This window comes from Xiphophorus hellerii, chromosome 3 (assembly GCF_003331165.1).
Source record: "Xiphophorus hellerii strain 12219 chromosome 3, Xiphophorus_hellerii-4.1, whole genome shotgun sequence".
NCBI lineage: Eukaryota > Metazoa > Chordata > Actinopteri > Cyprinodontiformes > Poeciliidae > Xiphophorus > Xiphophorus hellerii.
This window is the reverse complement of record NC_045674.1, coordinates 18,722,652-18,745,330: the sequence shown is the minus strand read 5'-3', so window position 1 is coordinate 18,745,330 and position 22,679 is coordinate 18,722,652. Positions and strand designations below refer to the sequence as shown.

Below are 22,679 nucleotides of genomic sequence, written 5' to 3'. Positions count from 1 at the left end.
ACATATGATAGAAGATCTTTAGGAATGTGACTGAGGTGTGGCCCCTAGTTATTTCTCCTTGAGGGAGAGACACAGGTTTGAATTTTCACACCGTGATTAAATTAGGTATCTTTTTCAAAGAAAAGGGTCCCTTCTCTGTAGCCTCCTCCATTAACAGCCGACTCTCCAGGGTCTCCGAGATTTAAATCGCACAGCGAGGTGTTTGCGCTGGCCTGAAGCAGCTACAGAATGAGATCCATTCCACACGACTCCCTGATTGTTGTTACAGTAACTCATACATGTGAGGACGGAGAAAGCTGTGATGACGTCTTTGGAAATACAAACCAACCCTTCGGCCAGAAAACAAGCCAGATTTCCCAAGATTACAGATAAAACCACTGAAAATGGCTTGTTAACACCGTTTCATGGAACTGAGGAAGCACATACTAAACAAGAAGGGTGATAGAGCAATGAACAACCCTTACATCTGTTATCATTTTCCCCCTGGTCTTGTTTCTTTCTCTGTGGTTGGCCCTCTTCTGTTTCTGTTGCAGCACGCGCTCTCTCGTTGTGCGGTACTCCAGGGCGAACTCACTCAGGATCTTGCTGAAGCGATGTATGCTAACCTCTCGTACAGCATAGATAGGATGCCCCAGGAACAACAGAAAAGCGTGGAACCTGCAGATTTGCATGGATGACAGAGATGTCCATTAATTGTGTGGTATTACAACACAAACTTTGATGCATTTTATTGGTATTTTATGTGAAAAACCAACACAAAGTATCTCATAAATGTGAAGTAGATGGAAAATGAGAGCATTAATCACTAATCATCGTAACTATGAACACCTTTTCACAGACAGTTGAAAACCTTTTCACATTTTTACATGTAAGAAAGTTCGAAAAATATATATGATATTATCAATTTTAGTTGGTCTTTCACTTATAATTTGAAAAAAAATACACTCTTCAGTATTCCAGCATACCTGTTGATTATTCTGCGATGCACTATTTTCAGAATTATAATTCTCTCTGCACAGTCTTTAAGGAAGTCTGACATTTTTTGCTTCAACGCTGGCTTCATTTCATGTTTAGCGATGACTTTTAAGTGATCCCATGATGCTTTGCACCTGCGCTCCATCTGGGCCAAATTGTCTTGAAGCTGGTCAAAATCCACCTGAGAAAAAAAAAAAACTGTTGAGGAGTGGTTTTAGTGGATATGACAGATATTAGAGAACATAATGAGTTTTTAACCTTGGTCAAGCGGGTGATGGCTCCTATTTCAGAGTAGAGGTCGGTGCTGTCTGGAAACTTTTCCACCACAATGGCGCAGGCGTGGTGTAACAGGGACTGCTTATGAACCGTGTCTTTCACCTCCGGGACTTTTTCCAAATAACTCAGCTCAAAGCCTTTGGCCTACAGACCCATAAAGACACAAATAACACTGAGAATGTGGATGGAATTAGTTCGGTGAAATCGAGCACCAGATGGAAGTGAATTTCCCATCCGGCACAGCTAGAAAAATGGGGCTGAATGGAGATATGTAGATTAATTAGATTGTTAGTATCAAAAACCGCGATCTGCTTAAGGCCTGAGTGTTTGTTCTCTCTACACAACAAAGCAAAAGTGGGTCCAGAGTGCATCATGAAAGACATAATACCAACAGGATTTCCCTTGTTCTGCTGCCAGCTATAAATGGCTTACTGCAAAAATATAAATGCAGCCATTATTTACGGGAAACTTCTCGTTTTGATGTTGATGACTTATGTTTCCCCTTTTGGATGTTTGCCTTTAGTGATCCCAGAGGCTCATACATGCAAAGTACTCCCACAGAGGCGCAGATGGGGTCACAGGAACAGAGAAAAATCTCACTTTGTGACAAAGTGAGAGGAAAAAAAAACACAGAGTTCACACACAGGCAATCCAGATGAACAGGAACTTCCAAAAAAATAAATTAATTAATTACACAACTCTCCCTCCCCTTCTTCCTTCTCAGCAGATGGAGCCAGACTCAACAGAAGCTGCTGCAGTCAGGCAGCAAACTCATTCACACACACACTCTAGTGTTATTAATCCCAAAATAATGGGTTTGACTGAAAGTATATGGTAGGAATGTTAATTGAAATTCAGTATATAGAAGGACAACTAGAGAAAAACTAGTATTAACAGAAGCATTCCTTGGATTGTTTTTCTTACGTTTGAGCCATTGAGGAAGTTACCAATGGCCAGCAGGGTGGTGAGGATGTATCTGAGGGTCTTGTTTTTCTCAAGTTGGTCCATTCCTTCTTTTAGGTCCTGCAATGGCTCTGCCACTTCCTAAAAGTGCAGGAAAAAGAAATTCATAAGAGTATGAAAGGAACATACAGCACTAACATACAGAAAGAAAGAAAGAAAGAGAGAAAGAAGGAAGGAAAAAAAGGAAGCCTGCATATCATCCAGGTTGTGACAGAAAAATGCTGTTTTAGAGAGAAAGACCTAAACTTGTTCAGCTGAATGCCTGTTTCATCTGCCCCGGATTAGGGGGAGCAGGAATGTGTCCGACCTTCTCAATAAGCTCATAGTCCATCTTGAAGGCCCACAGCTGCAGGCGCGCTGACAGCTCCGTGATGGAGGAGAGGGTGAGCAGGAACTGCTCAGCGCTGCCCAGAGGAACGTCAGGGTTCATCAGCTGAGCCTCCTGAATCCTCTGCTTCTCCTCCTCTGTGGGGATCATTGTGAGGATTTTCTAGTACAAAGGAGAAATTCAAATTTATGCAAAATTTGTCTCTGTCTGTCTGGATGAAATCTTTGCATGATATGTCAGAGAAGTTGGTGGAAAACATTGATTTGGATATTTCTTAAAGCCGTTTCCTGCTTTCCCACTGAACTTTTGCCCCTGCTTTTGTTTTCTTACTGCAAATACCTCCAGAGAAAAAAGATGGAGAGGAATCTTCCTGTCTCCTAATAATGAACTCAGGTTATGTAATACCAAAAGTATGAGGTCTCTGTTACCTGCGACTGTATTCTGCAGCAGATACCCTACATTTTGTTGTTGAGATTATCTAAAAATAACCTTTTTGTAATTTCTCTTTTTAAATGTATTCAAAAGATAACAATGTGAACTATTACAACAGAAAGCTTGACAGTTATTCTTAACCCTTTCATGCATAGTGGTCACTTCAGTGGACAGCTATCTAAAAGCCATTTTCTTGTGCTTCTTGTGGATTTTTATATTATAAATGCACACAGACCACTGAAGTGGACACTAATGCATCATAAAATGCAGTATATACTACTGACCATCAGCTGCATGCCAGTAATTATTTTTGTTAAATCCAATATGGCCGACCCTGTCCCTCCTTCTACTGTAGATGACTTTTGCAAGTAAAAAGAAAAATATTGTGACATCAGATGACCCCTAAAGAACAATACCACTGATGTATTTTTCAAATAACAACTTTGTATTTGGAGAAAATTACAATTGATCACCTAAAAAAAATAATATATATATATATATTTTTTTTTTTACAGATTATTTTTCCTACCTTTTCGTGCCTTAAGAAAATAAAACAAAATGGAAAAATATCTTGACACAAAGGATCATAATTCATGCATGAAAGGGTTAATGACACCCATTTACAGTTTAACCCCCCTGACACTACATTCAGTATACATGTAAGTTTTGATGCAGCTAATTAAAGCCTACCTCAATGCCTTCCTTGTTTAGTGCATACTCATCAAAGTTGAGAATAGCTGTCTTGATTGTGCGTGGAGGGGGCAAGACAGTTAACCCGATATTTATGGCGTTGCTGCGCTTCGAGTCCAGGACAATGATTTCTTGTCGTTTGCCTTCAACCGATGCTTTCTGGGAGATGCAAAGAGAAGAAGAAGAAAACATTGTGAGTAGACTGCTTGTAAAATCCCCTACTGCTCTCTATCATAGCTTCATTAACAATTTGTACTGTCAGTTCTGTAGTAACGTGTTTAAGATTTAATGACCAATTCTTTAGCAACTCTCCATTACAATGTCCAAATACAGGGTTTAATCTGGTTTATTTTTATGCAAAACATTCAACAATTATTTTCTGCAATATTGCTATTTTAGTTCCCAAAGAGGAAACCCACCAGATTTTAATCCAACGTAGCATCACTGTGGCGTTTTAAATTGCATGACGTTTATGAGTAATTTAAATTATTTGAAAAGCATACCTTTGTTACTGACAACTCCTTGGATTTGGTCTCAAACAGCTGCTCCAGTTTAGAGGTATCCAGTTTAACCGGCTCCAATTTGGACCACAGGGATTCCTTACAGAACTTGTGATTCTTGCGCTGCCAGTCTACAGGACGCACCTCGTTCCAGAAGAGACGGATGGTCTTCTTCTTCTTTTGGAAGAGAGGGGCGTCCCCTCGACCCAGCTGAGGAGAGGGCGGTGGTATGGGAGCCATAAACGGAGGGGGTGGAGGCATCATCCTGCCAGGAATGGGAGGAGGTGGGGGACATCCGAACAAAGGCGGAGGTGGTGGGAGGGCAGAACTGCATGGCGGAGAAGGTGAGTTGACCACGCCCTCCAAATCTAAAATGTCCATGTCGTCCTCCTCTCTAAGATCTGTGAAGTCCATTTCTTTGATGCGCAGCTCCCTGGGGGACGCCATCAGCTGATCCCAGATGTGATCTGACTCTTTCTTTGGGGGTGAACCAGATGATTTGTCTGTCTGCTGTTGCTCTTTAGGAACCTCTATCTCCAGTGCACATGTAAGACCCTTGACTAAATCCCCAAATTTCTCCGCCACCGCCCTGACGTTGCCATGGTTGTCCAGATTGCCCACCTCTAATTTTTTTACACAGTCCTCTCTTTCCTGTCTATTCGCCTCCAGTGTGGAGATCCGGCTGGCCAAACTGGCCACAGGGTCACTCCCATCTGTTTCCTTTTCACATTTACATCGTTCCTTCTCTGACTCTCTGACGTCCCTGTCATCCTCTGAGACGGCCTTCTGGGCATAAAGCATGTCCAGCATGAAGCGCTTGTTGTTGAGAATCTTCTTGCATTGGTCATTCACATCTGTGTCCTTTGAACAATGAGTCCATTGGCCTGTTGATTAGAAAACAATTATACTGCTAATTAGAGCAACATGAAAAATATTCATACCCCATGATCTTTTTTATAGTTTGTCAAATCAATATTATAAATGTTTGTGTTTTACAGAGATTGTATGTGATAGACCAAAAAACTAAGTACTGTTAAAGTGGAATAAAAACGATACAAGGTTTAAAGGTTATATTTTTTTTTTGGTTGTTTTACAAAAGACCAAATGCCTTCAAGAGTTACCAAAATAGCAGATAAAATATGTGTAAACCTAGTGTAAAATGAGATTGGCACAAACACAAACCTACAAAGTTACAGCAAAGAGGAGTAACTCCAGGTTTGCTACCTGAGTCAGTGTCTTTAATTATCTTCTGCTCTCGCTCCTCCCTCTCCAGAGTGCTGCTTGTAGAAGAGATGCTGGATGCAGAGCAGTTGTCTTTTTCATTCACTTCCTCGTTCTGTCTCTCTTTCTCACTCAGCATCACACTTTCCTCCACCTCTGCATCTGCAGGCTGTAATTTCTCCTCTAACTCCACCTCCACATTAACATCCTGCTCTCCAACCTCTGGTCCATCTGTCACCTCTGCTTCCTCAGCTCCAACCTCATCAACAATCCGCTCCCGTTCTGTAAGGATCTCCTGCTCTTGTTTCTCTTCCTTTTCTTTTTCCGACTGCTCCTTCTCATCAAGCTGTGTTGCGCCTTTCTTGCCACTCTGTATCGTAGCAAAAATTCCTGCAACTGCACGTGTCTTTGTCTCAGTTTTGTTATTTGCTGTTTGGGGCGAGTCTGATGCTGGTAGTTCAGGTGCTGGACTCTTGGTTCTAATCTGTGGGATGAGGTTTGGACTTGATATGTTTTCTGTTCCTGGAAAGAAATCAGAATGTAGAATTAACTCAAGTATTAACCTTTTTATTCATAATTTGCAACAATATGGACAAATGGTCATTTTGAGCCAGAAACTGCTAAATGAAACTGTTTTCAGATCTTTTTTTCAAACTTTCTTTGGAATAACACATGATATTCTTTTGTTTTTGTCTCCAAAAACTAGTACAATGCCAGTCAGAACGTAACCCTTCCTCATCATTGGTATGACCTTTTTGCTGATGCATTCAAACCCATTTTTTTTCAAGGTGGCATGACTATGTAACATACAGAGATTCAGAGAAACAATACCTATGGGCCCAAAACGGAACTTATTTTTAGTTTCCTCAAACCCCAAATGACTCCATATTTTAAATAGAGACTCAAATGTAAGCATAAACTTCCAATAGCATCTTAGGAAGTTGTAGGGAAGATCTACATTTCTTATAGACGTGAACAAGTTTCTGGCATCATTCTACCAGGATGTTTGACTACTCCTCTTGGCACATTTGGTATAGTTCATTTAAACTGGTTAGTTTCCAACCATAAGCCTGGAGTCTTAGTATAAGGTTGGTATCAAATAACTTATAGAAGACGTTTAACCCTAAGTTGCTTTATACATTTTGCAAGCAATTTATGTGTTTGGTATTTAAATTCTACTGTTTGAACCTTCAGACCGGTACAGATTTCAACCATCTCACCCAAACTGTCAAACGAGGATATTCTAAAGAAGTACCCTTGATCCTCCAACGCTAGAGTCTGTCATAAACTGGTACCTGCAGAAACGCTGTTCAGAGTGATGCAAGTTTAGCATGAATGCAATCATGTTTACCCAACGAGGAAGTGCCTGCTTCAGAGTTAACTGAAAATTACAGCTGTTCACATGAGCACGCCAAACGCCTTACAGAGAACAGCTTAATGGGGAGGTTGGATGAAGACTCATTTATTTCACCACAATGTCAAGAAGTTACGCTGGATGGAGTCCATGTAAGAAAGCAAGATTTGGTCATTCCCCACCAACTCTTGAGCATCAACAGTAAAAAAAAACAACAAAAAAAATTTTTTTTACCCGACATCTGCTCTGCAGCCGTGACTGTCTTTTCCTGTGAGATAGAGTGTGAAGCTGTGGAGCAGCGGGATACTGAGCGGTTGGTCGGAGTTGGACTCAAACACAGCGTGATTTCTGTTCGTCCTCTTGTCGGCATTCGAGGGCGCTCCCGATCAAACTCCTCTGCAGCCAGCCTCTCTACTGCTTTGTACCTTCAAAACAAAATGAAGACTTCATCCGTCTCTGCATACAGCAATCTGATTTCAATTGTATAATTCAGTGTGTGCAGGTCTATTAGAGCGTGCCCTTGCAAATGAACCTTTTCACATTCCATTGGTCACATGTAATTTATTTGGACGTTTTGTGAGTTCTCAAAACAAAGTAATGCAAAACTGTGAAGTTGAAGGAATGTACTACATGGTTTTCAAGATATTTTCACAAACCAAGATCTAAGGAGTGTGTGGTCAATATTTGTCTTCAGTTCCCGTCACTGCAATACATCAAAATTAAATTGTCCTCAGAAGTTACCTAATTAGTAAATAGATTCATCCCATTTGTAATGTAATCTCAGCATGAAGAGAACAATTCTAGGAATCAGAGGATTATTAGCGAGCAGTAGTGAACAAATGGCATCAGGAAGACCAAGAAACACAGCAGACAGTTTAGGGAAAAATCTGTCTGGAGGTTTAAAGTTGGATTCGATTACAAAACAATATCCCAAGATTTGAACTTATCAAAGACAACTTTTCAATCCATCAGCTGAAAAAAATATGGCACAAATGGAACTCCGCCAAGACAAAGAGTGCATTAATCAGAGAATCAGCCCAGAGGCTCATGGTAATTCTGCAGGAGCTCCATGGATCTATAGCTGAGGTGGGGAAGTCTTTTGACAGAACTACTATTATTTGGACACTCTGCAAAGAAGATTTAAGAAGACCACACTTGTAGTCATAGGTAACAGGCAGCACATGCTGGTTCTTGTTTCATTGTGGTCTGTTTTAAGTTAATTTTAGAATTTGTGTTGTGTATAAGACTTTATCTTGCCATGATTTTTTATTGTCTTTTAAACTGTCTATATGTTGTCAAACATACCTTTTGGGAATGTTCACTGGAAATTATCAAAGGCTACAAATACTATAGTATTCAGTATTGTTCATGCTTAACATTTGTCCATATGCAAATACACAAGAATTAAAGAAGAGAGCTATTTTTGAAAGGACGTTGTAAAAGAAACTTTCTTCACAATTTGCCACAAGCCAAGTGGAGGATACATTAAACATTTGAAAGAAGATTCTGAACAAATGAAACTAAAAGTGAACATTCTGGCCTATGCAGACAACAATATGCATAATCCTGAACCCTGCAATGGAAGATGTTGGTGGTAGAATCATGCTGTGCTTTCCTAAGCACAGCATTAATGTAGCTATTAATGGTATTTTGCTATTTTGAAAACAACACTAGGCAATAATTACTTTATATAAAAAGACACAAACCAAAAGACATAAAATCAAAATGAAATACATTGAGAAAATTTGAAAAATGTTTTAAGTTAAATGTTAAATGTTTTAAGACTTTTGCTAGTCGCAGTGCAAAAACTGCAAACCAGTTTTAACTGCATAACTAAATTTGGTGTTGTTTAGTCCAGTTATTTATTTCCGAGTGAAATGTTTTCCAGGAAACTATTGAATTAAAAACATCCAGCCATTGAAAGAATTACATTTTTGGAAGTATGATAGCTTTATATAACATTGATTGTATCTGTAAATATTAGCCATTTACCCTATCTCATTCCAGGAAAATTGTGGAAAAATGGGGCCATAATCCCATTAATCAAGACCTGAATGTTGACAAATGACATCCACCTTTTTTTAAACTGCTGTGAGGAATTTTTGGCAACTACTTGCTAATGCTGGGTTTCTTTCTAGGCTTTCTTTCAAATATTTGAGCTGCATGTCGAAGTTCACTTAGTTGAGAACAGGATAGTAACACAGGGAAACGAAAACACAGATCCATTTGAAATAGAAACAAAATGAACTCACCTTTCCTCTCTGACTTGTCTCGCTTCTTCCCTCTTTTCCACATGATCACGACTGAGACAAAAAAAAAAGCAACCGAGCTACACAAAAGGCAATATAGTACTTGAATGATGTATATATTACTCAGCACGAATCCTGAAATCTTAGACTGCTATAATGTTAAAGATCTGGAATATGGCCTGCAAATGGCTAGGATGTGGCATGTACAGATAACATATGTTTTTGCAGAGTCCTCCTGTTGTGTTTCAGAGTGCAATTATCCTCATAAATAAAACTCAGCTCCTCTCAGCCTCAGGAGAGATTTATGAGCACTTCAGCTGAGCTAAGACAAGAGCCACCTGCAATATTTAGCTGCCAGTTGTGAAGAAACAGTGCACGCTCTTCAACATGAAGTCATGCTGGGTTTTATCTAAAGGCAAGGTGAGACTAACTTGAATCGATTTCTCTCTTCTCTTTCAATCCTCTGCAGACGCTCCTCTCTTTCCCGACATCTCTTCTCTCGCTCTGCAGCCAGAGATTCTTGATGTTGCCTGTATGAAGATGTCAGCAAGCTCCCAATAGCAGTCCTGCTTGTAAAAATGTAAAAAAAGGAAAACATGTGAAGGCATTAATAAAGATGTAGCAATGAGTGTTCCTTTTATCAAGTCTAATTTCACTAAAGATACAAAGTGTGTTGATGTGTCCACCTGTCAGTCTTGGAGTCAGATGCAGAGGGTGTTGAGTTACTGAGTTGATGGATGGGTGATGTTGGAGTTGGATGTCTACTGTTACAACTTTTTCTGGATAGGAAGAAGAAGAAACAACTCAATGTTGTTTGTCTTTCTTATGTTTTACCAAAATAATAATAATTAAAAAAAACCCATCAGTGACATGATGCAAAACCGAGAATTCTGGACAGTTTAGAAATAATATTCAGTAATTTAATTCAAAAGGTGAAGCTCATGTTTTACATTAGACACTCAGAGAGTGACATATTTCAAGTTGTGTCTTCTGTTAGTTTGAGGATTATGGCTTACTGCAAAGTAAACTAAACTCAGTTTTCAGAAATTTCAAACGTTGCCTATTCGACTGTTTGGGAGATGAGATTTTTAAGGCATTAACTGTGACTGGGGTGCTTGAAGAGGAACTCCACCGAGACTTATCCTGGATATGAGCTTCAGCTTTGGCTTGGATTCAGGCTCCTGAGCATCAGGAGTGGGCTGGGGAGGAAAATAGCTGGACTGTGTATTCAGTTGTTCAGTCGTCCAAAGTGATCTTTTCAGATGAAAGTCAATTTTTCATTTTATGAAAATGAAATTAAGACCCCCTGACATGGAGAAAGAAGCAAAGAGGCACAAAACCCAAGTTGCTTGAGGTTCAGATTAAAATTTTCTCAGTGAGTGAGAATTTGAGAAACTGTATCATTTGTTGTCGTTGGTCTACTGAGTTTTATCAAGTCCAAAGTCAGTGCAGCTGTCAACCAGGAAATTTTAAGGTTCTTAATGCTTTTTCTATGTTGACAAGCTTTATGGAGATACTGATTTAATTGCCAATGAGGACTGGGACACCTGCCAACAATGTCAAAAAATACCAACACCCACTTTAATAGCCATAGTATCAGTGTGCTCAGTATTGTCAAGAGGGAAAAAAAGAAACACAAGAGCCAACAATGCAGACAAACTGAAAGAAACAATAAAAGCAACTTGGGCTTTCGTTACACCTTAACAGAGCCACAGGCTAATGGCAGATCAAAATAATGATCTGCTTCATTATTTCATCCAGATTCATCCAGAAGGAGTTTTGACAAAGTAAAAAGTACATTTATAGTACATGGACAAACTTTACAGGAGGTCAACATTTTTCTAATGAAAAAAATATTTTTAATGCTTTAATGTATTCAAATTTCTGAAAATTTAATTCTGGGTTTTCATAAGTCATAGTGATCAAGGTTACTCTTGCTTTATGAATCTGGTGAATGAAATAAATTAAGCTTTGAATGATAAGGTAATTTACTGAGTAGTTGTCTAGTCACATTTTTTAGTGCTGCAGGTTTCAAACTTCAGAAATTAACGTCAGCATTTCCATATATTCCTGTTATGCCTGACCTGCTGATTCCTTATCTTACCTCTCAGCCCAGCAGGGCTTTCTAGCTGAGTAAGTTGCAGAAGGTGGAGTATCTGTCAGACTGAAGATGGAAGCAAGAGAAAAGATAAAGTAAGACAGAGAGAAAAAAGATCAACTGTTAGCCATCCAGTCAAGTTAGTTAGAGAGCAGATGGATCATAGAGAGTTTAATGGCCACAAGAAAACAAAGCAGACAGGAAGAACACATCTTTGTCTGTAAATTGAAACAATGAGCTTCTTCGAAAGCAAAAAAAGTACAGCATATTATGTATAATTTCAGTACTATAACGTTCTATCACTCTCATTTTAAGTATATTGTTTATAATATGCTTTATAGGGAATAATATCAGCTGCAGTTAACCTGGGATATGGTAAGAAAGTACAAAATCTACTATGACTGGTATTACACCAATGAGTAGATCAGTGGTCAAATTCAACAAATTTTCCCTGGATTGGCATTAACTGATACTAATGCATCAAATAGGCTGAAAGACTTGCTTTTAAGTTGACTATGGCTGAGAACATCAATTTTACTAACAGACCACAGGAAAGAAAATATCTAGAAGGCTGTTGTTCTGTTGGATGCAAGTGAACCTAAATGGGTTCAACATTTCCTCTGGCAAGTATCATAAAATGGAGAACTAACACAATATATATTCAGTGTAACTGATCTAGCATTTAAAGTGCTAAACTGTATAATAATGAGGGCGGATTTTAAATAATAGTGTCATTAGTTGTGCTTTTATGCTTTCTGAAGTTTCACTGGGAGAAATACAGGCTTTAGTGGTGATGTGCTTCACAATGAATAATGAGCCAGTTGTAATGCAAGTCCCTCATCAAAACTAAAAGACACCTGAGTCTGGTTTAACTCAGCGAATGAAGGGACATGAAAAGGGTTCCAGTCTGACTACTACTGAGCATGTGCAAAGCCTGTCTTTCCAACTAGCACCAGACAAGAAAACGGTGGCAGAAAGGAACACACCAAGGACTAAAGGTCCTCTTTTTAGGTGCAACGGACACAGGAGAGGGTGTCCTGGTCTTGATGCTGAGAAAGTCTCTCTGCCCTGCAGGGTCACTGGCTTTAAGGAGGAGGCTGGTCATACACTTTAAGTTCAAACACATGTTAGGAGTGTCTGCTACATCTGGAGCCACACTAGGAGGACAAAATACAAGAAAGCAGGAGTCCAAATAGAAGGAGTGAAGCAATCAGACAGGGAAGATGCTAAAAGAAGAAAAAAGAGGCAGTTGCATCCTGCTTGGCTGGCCTCAAATACCTGTGAGAGCCCTGTCTAGAGGGTTCAGTGTCTGGTTGGCTTTCATCATCTGCCTCGGCCTCCTCATCCTCATCCTCCTCTTCTTCCTCTTCCTCTTCTCTGTGGTTAGAGGAGGGGCCGAGGGATGAATGGATGAAAGGGAGGATGTCGGTGGGCGGGAGGCGGGGAGTGGAAATTTGTAAGGAGACAATGTGAAACCGCAGATGGTTTGCCCAGGGGAGACAACGCACAGAAATGAGACACACAAAACATGCTTGTCAGACAAAAAGCGCCATAGGCGTTAGTACAGAAAAGCAACAAGCAATGGAAGATGTTAGCAGATCGAGAAAATTAGTGGGATGACATCATAAAAACAAGCAATGGATTTTTACATGCAACAACTAAGGGTACATACAAATTAAGTAACATACATTAGCCCTCAAAAGTATAGACACTAAAAGTTAAAATGCAAGGATTTTGTGACGCAAACAGTGAATCGAAGATAAGACCCGCTTCAAATGTTTTTCCATCTGTACTATGATAGACAGTTCAGTAAAATGTATTTTAAATAGTCCTGTTGTGTTGTGTGCAGGGCAATATTACACAATGCTGAGGAAATAAATGTAAACTTTTGAATTTAAAGACAGTTTTAAAATAAAACAAAGCGAAAAAATAAAAATAAATAAATAATGTTGATAACCAATCTTAACCTAAAATGGGAAGCAATTAGTCTGATTTACAGCCAAACAAGAAAGAAAAAGTAAATACAGTATAGCCAATTAACTGATGCGCCCCCCAAAAAGTCTGAAATTGAATCAAAGGTAATACTCTAGTTTAAGTGTGTTAACATTAATACAACAATGATACATTTATTCCATTTACTGTTTTCTTCCAGTTTAATTTCATATGACAAACAGTATGTTATATTAAAGGTGAAAAAGAATTGTAAAGGACAAAACTGTTTATCTCATAAAAATCTGCCTTTAAGGAGTGAGTATACACTTGAGACCCACTTTTATAAAAAATATAAAACTGATGGAATAAAGAGATACATTTTGACAAACTCAAATGATTAGGTTTGATTAAATAACCAGAGATAGAGCAGTAGACAATATCTTGTCTGGTTTATTTGGCAGTGTGGGATCATCACACATAACTCTTCCTCCAGTTTGCTGTTTGGATCCCTCCAGGTTGTCTGGATTTCATTAACAATATGGAAAATTGTGCTCTTCAAAGGGAGCTTGAATTTCCTGTGGTAGGGTGGAAGAGGATAGGCTGGTATCAAATGGCCTGCTGGATTGAATTTAGCAAACTTGAAGACCTCAGTGCAGTCGAGAACACAGGTAGGTACTCTGCTTTGAATTGCTTTAACATTGTACCTTAATCAGACAGACCGTCAAAATCAAAGTGGTTTCTTTTTACTGCACGGTCCAATAAAAAAAAGTTGAATCAGTTTTGAATTCTGAGTGCTTTTAGTAATAAAGGTTTGCTTGATATGAAAACACATGGGATTGTGTAGATAAGATCAGAACAGTCTCTCTGAAGTAAATATGACATAAAGCAGAGCATAGATAGCCTATATCGAGAGTTTATACATGGTCCCTGCTGCCATCCGCAGCAGAAGAGAAACTCTGACATAAAGAAAATTAATATAATCTTACTTTGTAGCAGAAGGCTCCTATTTCATTCTTTAAATTATAATCTCTGGCTGGAGAAAATGCATCTGCTCAAGACTGGACCTATAAATCTGCAAAGTGTACCAAGAAAAATGTCCTTTTCTGGAATATCGTTCACCTTTTCCCTTCTTTTGCTCCTTTTGCCTCACCTTTCGCTGATGTCTTCAACTCGGTGGCCACCAAAGGGAAGGAAACTACCGGAATGGGAGTAAGAGTTGCCTGGAGATGCCGAGCTAGAAGTATGGTCTTTGTTATTCTGCAGCGAATGTCTCCGGCTCCGTCTTCTCTCCAAGCCCCGTCTCTCATTGGTACCACCGACGCTAGCTCTGCGGCGGTCCTTTCTGCCACATGGAGGCAGCTGGGCTTCGTCATCCCCGTCCTCATGGCGAAGAATCGTCTGCATCAAAAAGGCATTATAGTTTAACAAGGTGATGAAACACTGGTGATGAATCGATACCACTATGTTGAGGTGTTGTACTTGTCTTCAGCGAGTGACTTCTTACCTCATAGATGTTGAACTGTTCAACAAGATCAAGGTCAGTGCCTTTTCTGCCTAGATGTCTCCGGGCCGTCACTTCAATACCTTGTTCCTCAAGACAGTCCACCATGTCGTAGTAGGAGTCCTGATCCGGAAGTGCTGCCAGAGTCTGAGAAAAAAACATAATCAGTTTGAAACGAACCAGTAAATGAAAGAAACATGTTAGGGATATTTGCTGCTTTGTCAGACTTGTTTCTATTAATTTATTTAGTCATATTTATTTGGAACTGAAGTTGAAATAGAAATAGTTGTATCTTTAAGAGTCTACATTAACAGTTGAGGTAAGCTTAATGGTGTCAAAGTAAACAAAGGTTTTAAAAAGTTAATATCTTTTGTCATAGAGAAATGAATGACAGTCATGCCTACAGTTCAAAGTCCTGATTGGTGATAGGCACCAGCACCCCTCCTGACCACAATGTGATAAGGGTGTAAGAAAATGAAAGGATGGAGTTTAAAGTCCTACAAATGAGCTGCCTGTTACTGCACACTACCGACCAGCTGACTGAATGAAGGCCACATCTCTTGTTGCTCAAATACAAGAAAACGAAATACCAGAGATATTTCTAGAGAAAAACAACAAACAGACGGTCATGGTTGTCGAAACTAAAGGAGGAACCCTCTTTATTCTTGTTATCTGATGTAATCTGACAGAGGTTGTGCACAGACAAGTCTTATCTCATTATAGAGTGAATGCTTCTTTGCAGGAAACACAAAATCTGTCCTCATTTTGATAATTCCTGTGAATGTTAACATTTGATCATAATCTATCACCAGGTGGAGATAGTAAAACACATAACATATCAGGAAAACTAATAGTTTACTAATAATAATTAAAGCTGTATTTACGTACCTTATTAATGAGCGTCATGGCAAACACCAACAGCTCGGTGTCCACTCCATCCTTCTCCTCCAGGATTTCCATGACATTTGACCAAAGTTTTTTACCTGTGCCACCAAAATCATGCAAGGGATAATGCATGATGAGACTCAAGTAAAAACATCTGATCATTTACAAAGATAGTGGGGAAAAAATCTGTACCAAGCCATTTATCCATTTTATAGGGCAAAAATGGTCTATAGACAACTCCGACCAAGAATTAAAAAAGAATATTTTGTAGCTTCAGTCAAAAAAAAAGAATTGGTGTCCGTTATCTCTATTGTGCTCAGCCTTCAGGTCAGCTACATCTTCTTATCTGCAGCTCGGGGAATCATGTTCAGTCTTCTTGTAACCCTCAGTAGAAATGGTTTCACACTGAGGTGAGACTGACGGATATCTGACCCCTCCACACAGAAGGCCAGCCCAGGCTGCTTGCTCACAGGACAATACTGAGCTTTTAAAGTGAGTAGATAAAACTTACTTAAGACGTTAGTTACAGTTTTTCGAACAAGGAACAGTTGATATAATCACCTCCACTGTTTTTTCTCATCAGTTTGAAATATATTACATTTTTTTAAGATCTTTTTTTCAAAGCAATTATTCGGTTTGCAAATAGGAGTTGGAGTTGTGTGGTTATAACAAATCCTCCTTTGTCTTCATGGCTTGTAAAATCCTTTAGATTCCTTTTTTATTATGTTTTTCTCTATAAGAAAAACATAAGGGGGGCTTCAACCAAATGTCTTCAGTTTAAAAAGACAGTGCATTAGTGAGCTTTAAGATTTATTACGGATTTTTGGCTCACTCATCATTGTCATTGTATGCATTGTGTTCCTGCTGCTATAAGAAATCAGTCATGTTGTCTATTTGCTACATTTAATACCAGTTGGAGGAAACTTTTACAACGGACCCATGCTTGATTATTTAATCATATATCTGCTACTGTTCAGATTATCAGCAGCCTGCAGTATCAGTTTCTGGTTTTTTTCAGAAATTTTTGTACAATTAAACTTAAGTGAAATGAAAACTGTAAGGACAAACTATAGATATGTGTCTGTTCAGTCTGTTCTACTGTTGTACTGTCTACAACAGTAGAGTGTTGTAGACAGTCTACTGTCTACTGTTGTAGACAGTAGACTGAACATGCATTACTGTTGTTACAGTAATGCATGTTCAGTCTACAATTTCTTGCTTTTTCAATCTTTCTGGTCCTGTACCTCCTTTGGTATCCACAGTGTTCACAGCCTTTATTAGTAGGGCAGCATTGCTTTCTGTGTATTCCACAAACACCAGCAGCAACTTGAGGGACGTCTTCACCACTAGACGAAACTATTAAAAATACAAAATAGACAGAAGGCACAAAATACAGAATTCAAAGAGGGCAGCTCAATATTGATACATTGATAGTTCTAAAATTAACTTTAGACATTGTTGATATCCATTAATTAGCATTAACTCTACATTCATGAATACTTTATGTTTTCGTTTTGTCTGAGCGCTTTCCTGTCTGGACAGTTAGAGTTTTCATAACTGTGACAGTGTGTACAAAATACTGCATATTTAAGAATATTTGGATACAACACCAATGTGGAAAATATTTAAAATCTGGTAAAAAAAAAAAGAAATACCATTGGGCAAATTTTTAAACATCAGTCTTGGCATAACAAGACAGAGATTTATAAATACTTTAGAATAGTTTAAAGCATCAAAAATGAGGAAAGGATAACACAACGGCTAATTTCAGTAAGCTGAAAGGAAGAAATGACAGAAAAGAAAACAAGAATAGTAATGAATCAACTGTGGTAATATGACAAACAGCTCTATGGTGGATCTAATAGGCCATTTTTCATTAAAAGCAACAAAGAAAATGCTGAGTATTCTGTCATAATTTACATAAAATAGCTGGTAAATAAGATCTAAAGTTAAAACAAGATCCTTCCTCAAGCAATTTGGCCACAAGGGGGCTGAAGCACCACGGTGTCAGGAAAGGATTGAATCCATTTGGACATCATGATTCAATCTGTTTTTAAGTGCTCTGATGAGATTACCTAGCTGAGACTGTTGCAATGACATTACAGAGTTTACAATCTCTGAAGGGAGTGGAGATCTTTTCAGAGCTAATGGTTATATTCTTTTTACCTTTGATCCAACCAAGGTGTAAAGCCACTGGACTGTTTCATTGTGAGATATGAGGCCATTCATCCCATCCACGTACAGCATTATCTGGCCTAAAGCTACAGAGAGAAAAGAGCAGAGGACAAATTAGATTAGAAAAAAATAAATACCAGTTATTGATCAATGTAAGGATGTTTGTACATTAAAAAGAATGACCTTACTTGACACTTCATGTGAAAGCAGTCTGACCATTGATATAAAGGTCTACAAAATAAGTAAATCAACTTGAGACTAGACCCTGTCAGTATTGTCACACCTCAGTATGTCGGTGTGTAGGAGGCTTCACTAGTAAATGTCAGACTTCAGAAGAAAAAAGATCAAAATGTTTATGACCAAAGTTAGATAGGCTAATATCTTTTGTCTAGTAGTAGTGAAAATGCCATTTTGCCTCAGAATGTTAACTTGGAGCAGAAAGATTGTTTGCTGCAAAATCATAGACATGTCTGCAAAAACTGACATAACGTAAAATTGGGGTGTTATAGTAAAAAAAATATATATATTAAAAATATAGAAGAACTTAGTTTAATATCAATAGAAGCTCAAAGTGAATGACCAAATAAAAGAAATATTTAATGTTCCTCAAAAACAGAAGACTGTAATCATTTCTTACGCAGTTTAAAACACTTTCTCATGAGACATCCTGCTAAAAGCCTGCAGTTATGATACATTTCCCTCTGCGTTTCTCATGGCGGGTTAGAAAATCATGTATCTGCTGTAGATAAGCCAAAATTCCCAGGTGCAGCTGCTGTGTGTACATCACGCATGAGAGCGAGCGTGGATCCATATCTCTGTGTGTTTGTGCATGCTGATGGCTCTCTGGAGCAGCGGCCGCAGAATTTCATCTTTTATCAATAAGGGGTCAGATTGTCCCAACATGTCAGACGAAAATGTACTTAAAGATTCATTTCTGCTGCATGCTCTGCAGCAAGGAAAACAAAACTAAATTCATCAACAAACAAATACAGGAACAGCTGAGCCTGCATGTTTCTTTTCAAATCCATACCTGCAATAGGATCACTGTGCAGACTTTTATCTCTTGCAGGCACCTGTAAAAGGTATCTGCAGAAGTGCTCTGTGGTTTTTGAGGAATGTCCAGAGCAAACAGGAGTGAGGAAACAGAGGTGGCCTTAATGAGGCTTTTAAAAGTGCCATTACACAAAGCTGCTGACAGATGAGACTTTATCTGGTAGCCACAAAATGAAATACCTTTCAGATCATTCTGACATGTTATCATAAGACATTAGTAAAAAAAAAAATAAAAAAAAGAAAATCTGATATATAGAAAGTGGCTGAATTTCTGGCTTAAACATGAAGCCAAGCAAAAGAAAAACGAGAACAAATATATCGCGTATGGATTTTATTCAGTGAGAAGCAAAATATATGCAAACTGTTACAAACCACAATAGAGCCCACATAAACATTACCTTTTTCCTCACATATCAAAAGTACTGCTTCACGAAAGCCTTCACATTGCTGAAGGTCCCTTATGTACAATTTAATGTAAAGCTCCAAAAACCACGAGTTGAATAGTCATGGTGAAATCACACCACATGCAAAGGTTTAAAGTAAACTGTATTGCCCTTCACTATAGGGATATCTACGGGCACAGAGAGGAAATTGTCTAATCACTTTCTAAATGATTACCAATGCAGACAGCAGATGGAGTTGGTACACTTTGGCAAACTAACCTATATCTAATAGTTATTCGGTGTAAGTTGATCTAGGCTGTAATGTTTCTTTTTCCTTCAACTCTCCCTGAATTAATAGTTTGTGGAACAACCTCTTACTGGAATGACAGCTGCGAGTGTTAAGATGGAAATTTGTGCCTGGTCTTTTCTTTCTTTTCCAAAATAGCCACAACTGTCAGAATGGATGAAGAGCATTTGGGAACCTATATTTCCTAAGTCTATGGAAGCTAAATTGGATTCAGGTTTGGACTTTGGGTCATTCTAGCCTATGAATGAGCTTTGAGCTCTACCAGAGTAGTTCTGACTGGTTGTTTAAGATCGTGGTCTTAACGATAATCCAAATTAGAGGATCGTGGGAGAACCTCCAACTTCGTCTCAAGTGTTTTGCAGTCTCTAGTCTAAGTTTTAGGTGGATGGCCATGTATTGGTAGGTCAGTAGTTGTTTCTTCATTTCCGGACGTTGGGTTGAACAGTTCACCGTGAGATGTCCAATGGTTGTGATATCAGTTTATAACCTAACCATACTCTAAACTTTTCCACAACTTTAGTCATCATGATGATGATTTGTACACTAATCTCTCCAATAAATCTCACAGCAACTCTATTCAATCCTTAATGATTCAAAGTAATGTAAAACGTTTCCACCTAAGGAAACCCAGAAGATTGCTTTGAATTATTGATACATTGAAGTTTGTTGTTGTAATATGTGTGTGAATATGTGAGAAAGTTTAAGGAGTACCTTTCAATGACACATAGTAGATGCATTACAGGATACATAGGGTTACTGTAACATTAAACCAAGCTTTTAGGCAAGATGAGCTACATTTTACTAAAATCCAGCTTCAGTGACAGTGTTTAATGAGAAGCTTGGTCTCTGCTGATCAGTCATTTTATCTCAGTGGAAAGCATTTTTTTTCCCCTTTCTTGATTGATTGATTTAAAACTTCAAAAGGTAACTGCAGACCAATGAACTGTGAGAGATATAAACTGACCTAGAATTGAGAGAAAACTCTCAGCTTAAACAACCAAGGTCTGATGGAAGTGTTTCTTCTGGGCCTCTCCCTCTCATAAACCACAGTAATTATCTTCCACAGCCTCAGGAATGTGCAGGAAGGGCAGCTCCATGACCACTGCTGAGGTGAGAAGCACACTGAGGTCTGAGAGGCTGGACCATCATAAGGGAGCATAGTCAAATGTAGATTCCCAACAAAAAACTCAAAATTTACCTTTAAATAATCAGCTCAGCAGTGAAATGTGTTGCTTGCACTTGCCACTTTGGTTTCTCTTGCATTTTAAATAAAACGGGTCAGCCAAACTGGCTTGTTAGGGCACAGCATCCATTTTCCCAGGACTTTTGGTTACAGGCCAGTTCTCTATCCAGGCTAATGCAACTTAAAGCCCCTTATCTTGTTTATTCTGCTTTAGTGAGAAGCTGGACTCACATTTTTAATTTTAGCACTCCATATTTTCAGAAGTTATTTTTGCTTTACGATAAGATCCAGAAAAAAAGTTTTCAGGTATAGTTTGGTTTGGTTATCTTTCTATAATCAGAAGAAAAATAACTTCTACAGAAGTAAAAGATGGATTAAACTAACTATGCTGATTTAAAATGTGCATTATTTAATCATTGAGCTAAACAAAGTTTATTAAATGTTCAGAGTAAGAGTTACATACTAACAGAAGACTTTATGACAACTAATTTGTGAAAGGGGTTGCTTGTGGTAATGAACTTATGGAAAAAGTCTCAGTTCTCAGCCCTGGAGTGCTTTATAGTGTTTTCTTAAGCTATATTTCATGGCTTGCCTCTTCATGGGGATTGGCAATAGTGCTGATTGACCTTCAGGGCTGTTGTTAGCCACATACAGCAATAAAAACCCATGAACAGACTACATATTTGATCAAATTACAGCTTAACCCTAAGACTTGTAAAAGAAAAAAAAATCAATTACTAAGAGACGTTAGATTGATCTCCACTGATGCAGAAAAAAAATCTATATCTATATCTATACCTAGATATAGATATATATACTGTATATTGCTTATAATTCCCCTAAAATATGAAAAATGTAGGACTACATGCAACCTTACTGTAACATAATGTACAGTGTCATGTTACGGACCTGTGTCCTTAAGTAGCTTTCTGTCTTAAGAGGGAGAAATTATGTTGTGCACACGAGGGAAGACTATATATATATATATATATATATATATATATATATATATATATATATATATATATATATATATATATATATATATATATATATATACACATGTATATATATATTTTTTTTGCAGTTTTAGTTTCAGCCCTCTGGAACAGCATATAAAGAAAATCAAACAACAACTGCAACACTGAGAAGTTTTTTTTTTCACTTTTTCATCCTGTGGTTTTACCTACTTTTTCACATATTTTGTTCTTTACAGAGGTACTGTGTGGTTATTTAAGTGCAGTAATGAGGAACTCAGTCAAGTTCCTCATCAGAAACTTGACTGCGTGAACTCAGATTGGAGAACCAGAAAGAAAATGTCATGAAAGAATCAAACAAACTCAAAATAATCACACTACCTCCAAGCTTTTGATGAGTCAATCATTTCTAGGAAGGTCTGCCAGTGCGTATATTTTGTGTTATTCGAGTCCCAAACCTTTAAAATAGCTTTTTAAACATTTTCATACTAACAGATATCAATGAGTATGTTAATCAACAATTATTGACTTTTCTATGTTTCAGCATTATGTGTTGTTCTTTCAAATCATTTTAGACTACTGCATATGTTTAGATACAGGCTTTAATAAAATAATTTATAGATTTTTCAGATTTGGTAGCCATGACAAGAAAAGTTGAGATAAAATATGTGTAATTTAAGTTAATTTCACATAGGTCAAGTTTCTTCAGAGAGACCTTTCCCTTAAATAAATCAAGTAATGATTTAAGAGTTTTTTTGTTGTTTGGTATTTACTTTGATTCTTTTTGTTTAATTTCTGAAGTTAGCTAAAGCAGACCCAATGAATAAATTTACCAGTACATGTCATTTCTGTACTTTAACATCCACTTTCCAAGTTGCAACAAATATTATTACAGTAGCTATATGAAGTTGGGTCTTTTAGACACTGGGATAGAGAAGATGCTTAGAGAAGTGAAATATCAAAAATTCTGGGTTGTAGTAATTTGAGGTTTACTGACATTAGAATCAAGATTTGTCTCAATTCACACATTAATTTTATGATTGTTTTTTTGATGGGTATTAATAAAGTTTATGGTTTTACTCATTTGTTCTTGCATTTTAAACTTTGTACGCTTTTGTAAGCAACGTCTAACTAGAGATAAACATTGCAAATTGGCTAAGGGTGTAAAAGTTTTAGTCTGTTGACACCAAAAACTTG

General features: G+C 38.0%; 1 protein-coding gene across 5 annotated transcripts in view; it reads right to left on the bottom strand.

The window, feature by feature from the left end:
* The window catches only part of fhod3b (formin homology 2 domain containing 3b), a 93,771-nt gene that overhangs the window by 5,175 nt on the left and 65,917 nt on the right, over positions 1-22,679 (bottom strand). For 2 of the 5 annotated variants that reach the window (XM_032556377.1, XM_032556385.1), the window contains exons 6-25: positions 17,571-17,665; positions 16,649-16,760; positions 15,408-15,502; positions 14,523-14,666; positions 14,169-14,416; positions 12,365-12,463; positions 12,073-12,243; positions 11,093-11,152; positions 9,675-9,767; positions 9,420-9,554; positions 8,992-9,042; positions 6,974-7,164; positions 5,389-5,907; positions 4,168-5,048; positions 3,665-3,823; positions 2,522-2,704; positions 2,176-2,295; positions 1,234-1,395; positions 966-1,156; positions 465-657 (exon numbers count right to left, since the gene is read on the bottom strand). In XM_032556377.1, the coding sequence (XP_032412268.1) occupies positions 465-657; positions 966-1,156; positions 1,234-1,395; positions 2,176-2,295; positions 2,522-2,704; positions 3,665-3,823; positions 4,168-5,048; positions 5,389-5,907; positions 6,974-7,164; positions 8,992-9,042; positions 9,420-9,554; positions 9,675-9,767; positions 11,093-11,152; positions 12,073-12,243; positions 12,365-12,463; positions 14,169-14,416; positions 14,523-14,666; positions 15,408-15,502; positions 16,649-16,760; positions 17,571-17,665 (3,902 nt within the window). The remainder of the gene's footprint in view (positions 1-464; positions 658-965; positions 1,157-1,233; positions 1,396-2,175; positions 2,296-2,521; positions 2,705-3,664; positions 3,824-4,167; positions 5,049-5,388; positions 5,908-6,973; positions 7,165-8,991; positions 9,043-9,419; positions 9,555-9,674; positions 9,768-11,092; positions 11,153-12,072; positions 12,244-12,364; positions 12,464-14,168; positions 14,417-14,522; positions 14,667-15,407; positions 15,503-16,648; positions 16,761-17,570; positions 17,666-22,679) is intronic. The other 3 variants (XM_032556392.1, XM_032556401.1, XM_032556408.1) reach the window with 3 other exon arrangements.